This window comes from Heliconius melpomene, chromosome 10 (assembly GCF_056956725.1).
Source record: "Heliconius melpomene rosina isolate 202511_hmr_F chromosome 10, ASM5695672v1, whole genome shotgun sequence".
Lineage (NCBI taxonomy): Eukaryota > Metazoa > Arthropoda > Insecta > Lepidoptera > Nymphalidae > Heliconius > Heliconius melpomene.
This window is the reverse complement of record NC_140398.1, coordinates 13,764,182-13,777,227: the sequence shown is the minus strand read 5'-3', so window position 1 is coordinate 13,777,227 and position 13,046 is coordinate 13,764,182. Positions and strand designations below refer to the sequence as shown.

Genomic DNA, 13,046 nt, shown 5'->3' with positions numbered 1-13,046 from the left:
TCATTACTAATGTCAAAATTAACGTCAATACACGATAAAAAGATATCGTTTAAAAATATTGAATAAGAATAATTTGCCATTAATCTAATATTTGCCATATAATTATTAATTTTAAAAGTTATTATCAATGCAGAAATAAAGAAAACGTATTATTTTCATTTAATAATTTACAAAGTATCTATATTTGTTTGTATTACTCCTGTCTGTTCTATCTTTTCCCAGCTGTCTTTCCCGGTTATTTTTAGGTTAAATTCTAAAATAAATTCAAGAAACCAGCAGCGATACTTTGTTATGTAGGTTATTTTAATATTTCAACGTGCGCCAATATAAATCTATATATTCATCAAAATTGCGCATTTACTTTCTTGTATCCTAAGTACATTATTTGCAAGTTCACTGTACTTTGTATTGTTTACTTAGGGTTATGAAACAATAAAGAGGTTCTTTCTGCCGCTTAAAGAGCGTCAGATAAAATTAAAACATGTCAGGCGATGTACAGCCGAGAAAACGCAAAGACAAAAAGAAAAAAAAAGGTAAAAATTAATTATTGACTGAGATATAATACTCTAAAAGGTTTGGCAAAATATAATTTCTTTTTATGTTACAGATGAATTAGGATTAGAAGAACCTCGTGGTACGGCTGCAGCTCTCGGTGATGGAGATGTTTTTATTCATTCCCAACATGAACATGGCACAGGCGGACATTGGTGTGCTAAAATTATATTTTTCTCTCTCTTGGCTGTATTGATAACTCTTATTGGACTGATAATATTAGAAAATAGAGGACTAACAGAATGTAAGAAATTTTATAATAATTAATTGGAAACAAACAAAAACAAAATTATGAAACAAACTTTTTTTAATTTAATCATATTTTAGCATTTTTTAAAATATGGATCTTAATTTTAGTGGAAGCAAACTCTGTGGAGTCAAAATATTCTGGTGTTTTGGAAGGCTGGATAGAAGAGGCTCCTGAGGATGACCATTATGATCAACATACATTAGATTTAAAACATCCTGTGAGTGGATATTGGTAGCAGTAATTTTATTAGTATTTATATGAATGTCCAACATGTGTATCAATTTAACTTAATGATTGACATGAAGTAGTGGATTCAAAACCCACCCTATAGATCCTTTTGTGACAAAATTGAATATCAATTCTGCTGTTGTGTTCATTACACATTTATCAAGACGAAACAATATTTTATATTTAAAAATTAAATAGTATATTAACTAAATTCATTACATTAATAAAATTTTCACATATTCATTATTGTTTAGTTAAAAAATAGTGTACAGTACACATTCATTATATTTACATTTTAAATTAATTTCTTGATAAATTATGTGTTCACTGCCAAACATTAAAATTAGTATTTAATTAAATCATTATATGAAGACCTCTCCACAGAAATAAAGATACTAAATATTTATCCATGTAAATTTATATTGTCAAAACATTTTAACAATAAATTTAGGATGACAATGATGAGGAACATCATGTTCATAAATCTCATCATGATGAAAATGATGAAGATCAAGAAACTCCAAATGAACATGATGAAGAGGAGGATGATGATGAACATGAACAAGATGAAGATGAGGACAATGAAAGTAATGAAATAGATAGTATTGATGGTGATAATGATGAAATCAGTGAAGAAGATGTTGGGGAAACAGAGGTGTGGATAATTAATACATTTACTTTTAAATTTCGTTTGGCCTACCCAATAACAAATGGTACCTAATTCTTTCCCTTGGATTTTTAAATGAAATATTAATTTTGGCCTATTTAGAAAAATGTTTCAAATTTAATTATTATATACTAATACTTAAATAGGAAGTTGAAGAAAGAGTTCCTTATCGGCGGTATAATTACAAAGAGAAATATAATACATACGATCATGACGAAGACGATAATGATGATGATGATGATGACGACGATGATGACGAGGACGACAATGAAGATAATAAAGAAAGTGAAGAACTTGAAGAAAATGATGAAAATCGCAGTGATCAGGAAAATGACATTGCTAGTGTTGAACAAGATGGTGACGACGACGATGTCGATGATGATAATATTGACAATGAAGAAGAAAGTGCCAATTATGATGCAGAACAAGAATATGATGAAGAAGATGAAAATAACGGTGATGAAGATAATAATGGAGAAAATTATCAAGCAGACTCTGATGAAAATGATATTGAGGTTCAAAAAAGTTATAGGGAATGACTAGTGTGATTTGAAAACAAAAATACTTAACAAATTAATTATTTTATATTTTTATTGGCTACTAACTTAACAAGGCTTTGTTGGATTAAAATTTAGTTAACAATATTTAACATTGCTCAAGATTTATGTTTTAAAGTTAATTATTTTTTTGAATGCCTTTATTGTATTTTTTTTCTATTTATGTTTATGTTTTGGATTTTGTGTACCAAATTATAAAATATATGTATACTGCATGAATGATTCATATACTATTTTTGGTAAAGATTTTAGATAATATATATTTTTAAATGAATGTTTCAAAGAGTCCATAAACCATGACTATATGTTTTACAATCAGTCATCTATATACCAACAAAAACACTGTTTTTGTTAAAAAGAATTCCATCTATAATTACTTTATTGAGTTATAAAATAAGCTATCTCAAAAGAATATTATTTAACTAGTAGTTGATATGTATCTCAATATTTTTATGTTTATGTAATAAAAAAAAACTATTGTTCTTTTGGTATATAGGTAGTCATAAAAAATATACTTTTTCGTTGTATAACTTTTTTCTTTTCTTATTTATTAAAACGTTACTTTTGAAATTACTAATACCATGTTAGATATACATTTTGTGAATAGAAATTTCTTTAAAGCCATATATATATTATATAATACAAATATTATATATTCCTTCTTAGGAAAATTATGTTCAAGAAGATGCCGATGATGATGAAGATGATGAAATAGAGAAAATAGAAGCGGAGAAATCTGACGAAGTCGAAAAACAAGGTATCATACTATGCATGTTATGAATTTATTATACACATATAGACCGCTGGCTTTAGACATTTGTGTGACATTGTGAGTATACATATATATCATATAGCTGGATATAGCTTCCTCACAACTTTTACTCTCGTCTGACGTGTCGTTAATAATGAATCTTTTCTTTATATCATCAAGAATATATTACAACACAGTCAACACGCAAATTGAAGGCCGGCGAAGCTACTGTAGCTCCTCTGGTGTTACACTAGGTCGTAGGCGGCGATATCACTTACCATCAGATGACCCGTACGGTCGTTTGCAGTGTTTTTTCCATAAAAAAAAATTGATGAACACATTTTTATGTCTACGATTTTTTATTTGTTTTTTACTGCTTAATCAGTGTAACGTAAAATGCCTCCAGAATTCAGCGAAAAGTGGGGAACAGATATGTCTTAATGAGAGAGGAGTGTCTTTACACTAGGTTCCCAAGTTCCCTCTGCCTATACTAGTATGTGCGGGATTCAGTGTGAAGTTAATAAATATTTATTTATTGAATCACAGATGCATCGCAAGAAGATGATGATGATGACGATGTTGATAATGATGTTCTTGAAGATGAAGATGATGACGATGAACCGCCAGTTGAACAAATTACCACTCCCCCGGCTGGAAAACCTTTTATTGAGGTAAATAAAGACAAGTCAAATATTTTATTTTTTATACAAGTAAACACCCGCCATTGAAAATTTGTATTTATGCCCCTTGGAACATATCTACTAAATTTCAACATTCTACGGCGCGTAGTTTAGGCTGTGCGTTGTCTGTCAGTCACTAAATAACGAAAGAGTTTTATAGAATATGTACATAGTATGTAAATTTTATATAATATGTAACTTCGTTTGCGTGGACTGAGGAATATCAAATCTGGCCAAAATTTGTTTTTTTGCGCAGCGGCACACATAGGAGCGACTGGTTGTGGGTTCATTTCCCTCTCCAGTAAACGAATCGACGCAAAGCATGGCGTTAAGTCCCGCCACTCAACACACAATGCCTCTAGAATTCGCCAGATGGGAAAGGGACTGGCTTAACACTAGGTTCTCTCTGCCTAACCGCTGATAAAGCGGAACTCTAAAAAAATCATTTATTTTTTTAAATAATTTAATAATAAATATCTACGTTTTTTATTAAAAAAAATATTTAACGTTAACAGATCGAAGAAGAAACCACAGTAAAGCCTATGGATACGCTAGCTGAAGAATTTGAATATGAGAGACGACAAGAAGAACTACGTAAAGAGAAAGAAGAGCAAGGATCTCAAAGTAAGTAACTTTAAAATTTTATTATATTGCTTATTTATTAATAAATATGCCAAAATGTTATAAAGAGAATATTATATTTATAATGAAAATCTTGCGTTACACATTAAATATTTCAAGCAAAGTAAATGTATACAAGAGTTGTCTTTTTTTATAGCTTCACGCTGTATCTCGCATACAGCAGAGTAAGCAGAGTTCCGTCATTTTAAGTTGTTGTCATTTGATTAGTTAAAAACTTTCAACTAATTCTATAATTAAATATTCTTCTCAAAAGAATTTTTAAATTTAAATATATACAGTTCTCTTTAACCTTTTAGCATATTTGAATCTAAATAATAACTAACACCTCAAAGCAATGACAGTTACGATTATCTGTTAGGTCCAGATAAGGCAGTAAATACCTTTGTTTTTTAAACTAAAAAAAAACCATTTTCAATAGAAATGACTGATAATTTGTTATGAAATCAAATATTAAGGTCATAACTAAATTGAATATTGTACCTTAGTCCAATATTAAATAATAAAGATAACTGCAGCTTTTTCAGCATTACAACAATTAAGATTTTTCGTGTATCGTTTAGAATTTCTTGTAGGTATTATGATCTTTGAAATTTATATTTATGAGAAATTTGGGAAACAGATTACATATCCAAATTTTGCAAACAAATTGTAAGGTAAGACGTGGATCGAAATACAAACAAGATTACTTTTTTATACATTTTCATATAAACATACCTAAAAATAAATAAAAATTACGAATACAGCCAGTGAATTGGATTTGGATATAGTATTATGATTAATAAAAATATTATAATCAAATAACTGTCATTACTTTAATAATATGTACCTATAGCTACTTGTGTCTAACTTTTATAAAAGCTTTCTGCATGGATTATTTTTTGGTGATCGGTTGTAGAAATGCTTTAGAATTGTGTGTTACAGAAATAATATAATTTAGTTACTATTTATATGTGTCCAAAACCATTTTTTTATCACATACATAATATACCATAGGTGTGTATCAAAGATTCAATTGTAAAAAATAAAAAAAGTAATATTTAAGGAATATCTTTTATTTTGGACCTTATAATTATGTCATATTTGTTGAAGCTAGGAAAAGATGTTTTTATCGATTATCTTAGAGACGTAAAAATTGAACAATTGGTATGACCGTGGTAGGATTGTAATCTCATTTATTATAATAGGTACGTACGTACGTAACTAAAGCGAAAATATCATGATTCGTGTCGTTAGTCGTCGTAATTTCAACGCCCACGTCCCACCGCCGGCTCATTAAACACGCTTATTTGTGTTCACTGCAGCTTACGCGGTGCACGTATGAAACATACTTATATATAAGTTTACATTTTACACTAAGAATTCATCATGAATTCTATTATCGATCTGGGATTAGCTTTGTTTCATGGATTCGAACAAATGGAAGGTAATATGACGCCATTACATAACACGTTACGAATGAGATTAATTTTAAAATTCCGATGGTTTACCACTTGCCAAACACTGTTTCGTTTCCAACTTTAAACAAATTGTGTTCGTGTCACCAAATCGCTTTAAATATTTTTGACTATTTTAAAATGTTGGTAACGGCAGACACCTGTCTACTGATCGTCTCCATTATTTCAATAACTATTACTTCACAGTTATGTTATTTAAAACTCTTAATTAGCGACTAAGTATGGGTTATGGTGCCAATTCTAACAACAACATTCTAATAAGAATTGATTTTAAATTTGTTTAAAAATAATCAAACACGATAAGTTTTCAAAAGCTTAGGAATGTCTTACAGATACTTAAATATCATCGATAATTGAGATTAATTGAGAATTTGCGACACTTGGCGCTTTAATGTCACATTTGTTCATAGTAAAACTGAAATTAAAAAGCTTAGTTCTGTTTCAAGTATTTTGAATTTTTTTATGAATACCGACTATTAAATACTGATTTCCATATTTTTTCCCACTCTGAGCTTGAGCTCCATTGATCGTCCTATAGAATACAACTTAATGTTTAGTAGTTGTTAATATACAAAATAAAATTTTTCACAAGAGCTTTCTTATTGTGTAGCGCAACACTAAAATAAAGTTAACCAGTATTATTTATCAAAGAGAGTTTTCAATCGATAAAAAAAACATTCCCAATTTTTTTCCACTTCAGGTAAAGTGGAAATCTTCAGGTGAAGATGATCTTTTTGACCGACTTCTGTAGAAGAAGGTTCTTAATTCTACTGTACTTTTTTTATTTGTGAAAATGTTTTAAAAAAATCTGCAATCATTTTTGTTGATACTGAAATTATAGTCTTAATATCTGAGGTGGGCATGAGCCCACCTCAGATATTAAGTATCCCCCCTTCCCAAGCCCATGTGTAAACTTGTTAAGCACTAGCGCTTACATTATTGTAAAGCCTTCGTAACAACACGATTTTTTATAAATATAAAATAAAATAAAATTAACCAATTTGTTAATAAGAAACGCGTTGTTACTTAGAATTATGGTGAATCGTGCGCGTGTTTCAGTGTGGCTGAAGCTGGCGGTGGGCGGCGCGCTGCTCGTCGCCACGCACGCGGTCTTACGCCGCGCCACTGCTAGGGGTGCGTACATTAAAATGTAAAACTATGTATGAAAAAAATACTACATTTATATCAATCAATCATATTTTAAATTTGTTTGGTATTGATCAAAATACTTAATGGACTTAGAGCTTTATTTAAGAGTTACGTCTTATGAATTTTGTTCCATTTAAATTGAAGAAATAAAAAATGTTGTATAAATACATTTATTTTACACCAAGCCAAATGTCATTTTTATAGAAAGCCATTTAGTCACTTGGAGATACTCAATAAGATACTCATAACAGATGCTCCAGAACCTGAAGATCGCTCTAGGGAAGAGACGCCTTCTATGGCCGATCGTCGCATGACTCTCATACCAGACGAACCAGTAGTCCAGCAAAGTTCGGTTAGTTCAGCCCGTCCTATTGCTGATGAAGAAGTATTTAAAAAACCAGCTCCTGTCTTCAAAAATGAGCCCATAATTAAACCTAATATCATGGAAGAATTGAAAGAAAAGAAAATTTTAGCCGAAGAAAGCGTAAGTAAATATTACTGTATTAAAATGAAGTAAATGCGCATCATTTGGATATCTATTTAATGTATTAAATTGTAGGGCATAAATTAAAACGGGTTAATTGTTATTTTATCCAGAAACCTATTACCCAAGAATATGAACGAGATGAGGAAGAAAAAGAATTGTACAGTGATGAAGAAGAAATTGTAGAAGAAGAAGAAGAAGAGGAAGAAGAAATTGACGAACCGCCTAAAGTGACTCCTGAACAAAAAGCTCAACCAGCCTCTAAAGAAGACTCAGATCCTGAGGAAGTACCAGATGACGTTGAAATAATAGATGACGAACAAATCGAAGAAGAAGTTGAAGAAGAAGATGATGATGAAGAAGAAATTTCAGATGTCGACGATACTGAACTACTAAGCCGGCTTGAAGCCAAATATGGCCGACTTCCGGAACCAGAAAGACCTGGCCGAAGTAAACATAGATTACAGTGTGTCTTTTATAAAAAGGAATTGCCAAGCATGATGTTCAAAATAGATTAATATTTCTAACCTGAGCATTGCCTAACAGTGTGAGTGTTGTTAACTTTTAACATAATTTACTTATTAATTTTGTTTATTTGTAATTTTACTAATGTTTTCTGGGTGTACCTACATATCATTTATATTTTGTTTCTACATTTGAAATGGATTTTCTTATGATAATTTTAAGAGTAATTTACAAGGGAAACCTTTTTGAATATGTATTAAAATTATTAACATTTCGAAATAAGTATTAATAAACTATATATAATTAGTATATTGCGAGCAATTTCTTTTTGTAATATATTTTAAAGAAACATTATTGTTATTATAGAAGACGGCGGTAACAGTATAGATGAGTGGCCAGGGGAACCCATTGAACCTTACTGGCGGGAGCAGCTCGATATCGCTGAAGAAGAACTCCGCCAGGTGAGCTTAACACATACAGTAACTTCAAATCGTATTCTATAACACAGTTTTGATTTAATAAGTGTCCAAAAATATTCATTCCTTCTTAAATTTTTTTTAACTTAATTACTTTATATTCTGTGGAGATTTTACTCCATAATAATTATTTGCAGTCAGATAGAAAAGTAATAAATCAAAACCTAAAAGTTTATAAACATTTTTACAATTACAGGATTGGTTGGACTAACGTTTAACGTTTTAAACTAATATAGTTACTTTGCTCGTTGTGCCATTTTGTTCCAATAAGGTTGGATTCACATTATAGTTCATTCACTGTTCGTTCTCTGTCCGATCTCAGTCTGTTAAAATATTCTTATATAAGAAACAATGAGAGCATTCATACTATCATTCCGGTCAAGTTCCGGCCCAATAAGAATATTTCTCATATAAGAATGTTTTAGCAAACAGAGCGGACCGAGAACGAACCGTGATCGGCACTACAGTGTGGATCCGCTCTAACTCGTCGGTATTACCGAGCGGCTGAGTCGTACGCCCGCACCCCGCGCACCTATCCCCGCTCGATATATCGATGACTTTCCCCTTAGGTTAGTTGTTATGAAAATTTAAAGCCAATTTATTCTGGTGTTTTCATATTAGTTACTTCCCTTTGAAAATTTATTTTGAAATTGGATGATTTGATTGTTGTTTTGACGTGACATTGTTTAAATGTTCGTATTTTAATTAAATAATTATATGTCCTCGCCGTTTGGTGTACATTTTTTTACGTTTTAAACTTTTTAATACGTGTAACTTTTGTTGTAATGTTTGATACTGTAATATATTCCATTAAATGATATTTAAATTTAAAGAATTTAAAAAAAATTAACTATTGTTTAACTACAAGTTACAATTAAACGTTAAAATTTATCATTTATAGTTTAAAATTTTATGATACAAAAATGACAAATTTACTACGCAATTATACTGTGAAAATACACAAGATTTACACTTCGCGGCGTCGATATATTCTTAAAGGCTTTGCATCCCTATTTCCGCTTTAAACAATAAGATATCTTATATTGTCACATCAAAATGCAATTTTGCTTATTATACTATTAAACTGACTGTGTGAATAAGTGTGTGAATGTAATTTACTAACTTATGGAGGGAGCCTTGGCGTCGTGTGAAAAACGAGTGTCGGCCCCCAACCTGGCGAACAGCGGCCGCGCTAAATGGACCCTTGCCCGAGCCATAGATGCAAGTGCTGAAGCGAAAAAAGATAATAAACTTTTATCAAAAGCTATTTCTGCATACTTAAATCTTCTCAAAATCAACGAGCGTCTCTCTGATAGGAAATTGGTTGAAGTTGCTCAGCGGACTATCGACAGAATTCAGTTTAGAGGTAATATATTTTTATTAGGATATATGTATATTTTTATTAAGAATATGTTACCTAGTTGTTCCTATCGATTAATGATTTGGAATAATTACTGTAATCACATTAAATGCTCATATTGACTTGACGACTTAAAATTCGTAATGCGCACCATATAAGCATTTATATTCAGCTTATCTTACAGTAATTAGTTGTTGTTTTTCCACATAGGTGCGTACCTGAACGCTGAGCCCATATATCGATTGTTAATTCGAAGATTCCCACAAGATATAAACTACCGTAATAACTTGACAATCTCCTTCTTAATGGCTAACAGGTAAAATTTGTTATATTATTTTTCATTGTTTCTATTAATCTAATCACGTTTTATAAAAAATATATTTTATACATACATACCGATAACATTTTATTTATCTTATTCCAGAGCTGATTTAGCAGATGAAGTTCTAAGAGAAACACTTAAACTGTGGCCGAACGACCGCGTGGCGCTCGCCCATCACGGTTTTGTTTTAAAAAATCAATATAATAAATTGGAAGAAGCGGTTGTCGCCTTACAGAAAGCATTAGAAGGTGACGCCGGACCCGCAAACGAACCTCGATTCTACTATCATTTAGGCGACGCCCTTTTACTTCTCGGTCGGGTAGAGGAAGCACATGAAGTACACGTACGTGGAGCAGAACTGGGACATTTCCTATCGCCTACTCAGAGATCTCTATACAACGTGCCGCGTCTACGAAGCCGACCCTGGTGGCCGGTCGAGGAGACCCCATACGTTAAATTAGCGCAGGCGCTAGAAAAATCGTGGCGCGAAATACTAAAGGAAGCAGAGGCAGCCAAAGACTTATATGAACAAGAGAAAGAAGGGTTAAAAGAAAAGGGGGAATGGTCCCAATTGGATATATTTGTGCGTGGTCGGGAGTTGCCAGGTAAATGTGTGTTATGTTGTAAATGTTGTAGCATAATAGTGGCATCATTACTAAAGACTGTCACTTAGCCAATGTTTGACAAAGTTTTAAAAATTTAAAATTATTCTTTGTTTTTACCTCTTGTTTTTTGAGAATCTCACTTTTGAATACAGTTAAAAGATTTTTTTAATGGAAGAAACATAGCAAACAAGCGTACGTGTTATCTGACGATAAGTGATCACCGCGACCCCGTATAACACCGGAGGAGCTACAGGCCGACCTTTAGGGTGGAGATAGGCGCGCTTTTTAAATGTACCCAAATCGTATCGACCTGGAAACACTGCCACAGATAGGTCATTCCACAGTTAAGTGGCACGTGGAAGGAAATTCCTACGAAAACGCACAGTAGAAAAGTCGTGCCCAGGCGGTGTAGATGATATTTGAATTTGTGACATACTGTGCGGTTAGGAATTTTGGTGGCAGCTAGCAGGTCAAACAGTTTTCCAGAACACTCCCCGTGATAAATGCGGTAGAGAACGCACTGCGGTCACAGCACACCACAGTTCCACAGTAATCCTAATCTGGCATTAAATAACGTATATTAAATATTCTAATTTTTCTTAAAATATCTCATAGTATGGTATAAGAAATTTAAAAATTTTCCCATTTTTCTGACAAATAACATTTTTTATTAAAAAAGTAAAAGCTTAACTAACATAACAAACAGGCAGGTGCTCGCGCGCGCCGGTGACGTGCGGCGTGGTGCGCGCCGAGGCGGCGGCGGCGCAGTGCCGGCGCGGGCAGGTCAAATTCAGCGCGCTAGCGGCCGGCACGCGCGTGCGCGCGCACGTCGGCCCCACCAATTGCCGCTTGCGCCTGCACCTCGCGCTCAGCAACACCGCGCGCACCTACATACGCGTCGATAACGAGATCAGGTATATTGGTACTATTTACGTAAACGGGCAAATATTGAATAAAAATCCTTATTTTTTTAACTTTACACTGTATCTCACATATATGTACTTTACACTGTATCTCACATATATCGGAAGAGAGAAATTAGTGTTAAAACATTGCTTACCCCAGTTTCCAACTGTATTCGATACATTGCGTATTGAGTACAGGAGCTCAGCTAACACTGCTTCACCAGAGAGGGAAATTAAAAATAATTCATACTCTCAAATGGATATCGAACCCACAATCGTCAGACACTATACCATCGCGCCACAATGACCTCCATTTGGCTATTTTAACAATATTCCTCATTTAATTTCAGAGAATGGCAGCTAGGCAAAACGTTCATATTCGACGACAGTTTCGAGCACGAAGTATGGCACAACGGCACCGGCACGCGCCTCGTGCTCATCGTGGACCTCTGGCATCCGGACCTCACGCCGCAAGAACGTAGAACTCTGCCCGCCATTTGACCGAATACGTCGGCGATTATGTGTTTGACGGACATTCTACTAACATGTGACCGACAATTAACTAACGAGTATGTTTCTGACATATTGCATCCATATTTCGCTATTTGACCAACATGTCGGTCATTACATATTGTTTGACCGACACTATACTAACTGGCAGTCATAACATATTTAATTAATAATAAAATTAGCTTAATAATAAAAAGTCACATTTATTTACAATTAAATTTAAATAAGCATAGGTAATTGATATTGATTAGCGAATGTAATCTTTCTTCCACATGTATAAGAACTTAGAAACATTACAAAATATTTTAGTGACTTTTCTAATATTAAACGTGCAATATGTCAATCTTGTATTATTCTAAAAATAGCGCGCAGTTTTTTAAAATATATCAAAAATTGGTATATCTTGTTATAATTAGAGACAATAATTATTTTGGTGCTGATTTTAAGTTAGTAAGTTATGTTTGCGATCGCTTGTTTCTATTGCACTACATCATTGTTACTATATTTATATAATTTATAATGTAATGGCAACAAAACGATCTTATAATTGAATATCGCTATGATCTGCATTTTTTTATATCACAGAATGTTTTGGTAAATAAGTTGTTATGTATGTGTCATGATTTGAATAGTCCTCATCCTGTAGTTGTTATTAATTTAAGTGATTAAGTATTATTTTATAATTGACATTTCTGAGAAATATAATAATAATGCTCGAACTTGATTTTTTTTACTCAGTACCCTTTATATCGTAGGTTAGACTATTGGCAACATACCCGTTGGCATTTTATGTATTCTAATCTATCTATGCGTCTAGTAGGATAAGGATGAATTTCTAATGAATTGTTGTTATCATGATTACTTTTTATTATTTAAAAAAGCGACACATCAAATTTGTTTCCTCTCACCCTTAGAGTAAAGGAATTATAAGGTACATGCACGCTTATTTCTGTCCATTAAATTAATCTTTATGATATCTAAACTGAGAC

At 32.5% G+C, this 13,046-nt stretch overlaps 1 protein-coding gene across 3 annotated transcripts; it reads left to right on the top strand.

The window, feature by feature from the left end:
- Positions 1-135: 135 nt before the first annotated feature.
- Asph (Aspartyl beta-hydroxylase) lies at positions 136-12,776 on the top strand. 3 transcript variants are annotated; one of them, XM_085191713.1, is made up of 18 exons: positions 136-293; positions 421-533; positions 608-796; positions 910-1,019; positions 1,482-1,685; positions 1,844-2,212; positions 2,921-3,011; positions 3,552-3,676; positions 4,201-4,309; positions 6,841-6,915; positions 7,182-7,414; positions 7,528-7,864; positions 8,246-8,340; positions 9,487-9,721; positions 9,926-10,031; positions 10,140-10,642; positions 11,349-11,556; positions 11,898-12,776. In XM_085191713.1, the coding sequence occupies exons 2-18, from the start codon at positions 482-484 to the stop codon at positions 12,046-12,048; spliced, it is 3,192 nt and encodes a 1,063-aa protein (XP_085047839.1). In that variant the 5' UTR covers positions 136-293; positions 421-481; the 3' UTR covers positions 12,049-12,776. The 3 variants fall into 3 exon arrangements, with proteins under 3 accessions (XP_085047839.1, XP_085047838.1, XP_085047840.1); XM_085191712.1 differs by having other exon boundaries at positions 209-533; XM_085191714.1 differs by lacking the exons at positions 1,482-1,685; positions 1,844-2,212 and having other exon boundaries at positions 212-533.
- The last annotated feature ends 270 nt before the right edge of the window (positions 12,777-13,046 follow it).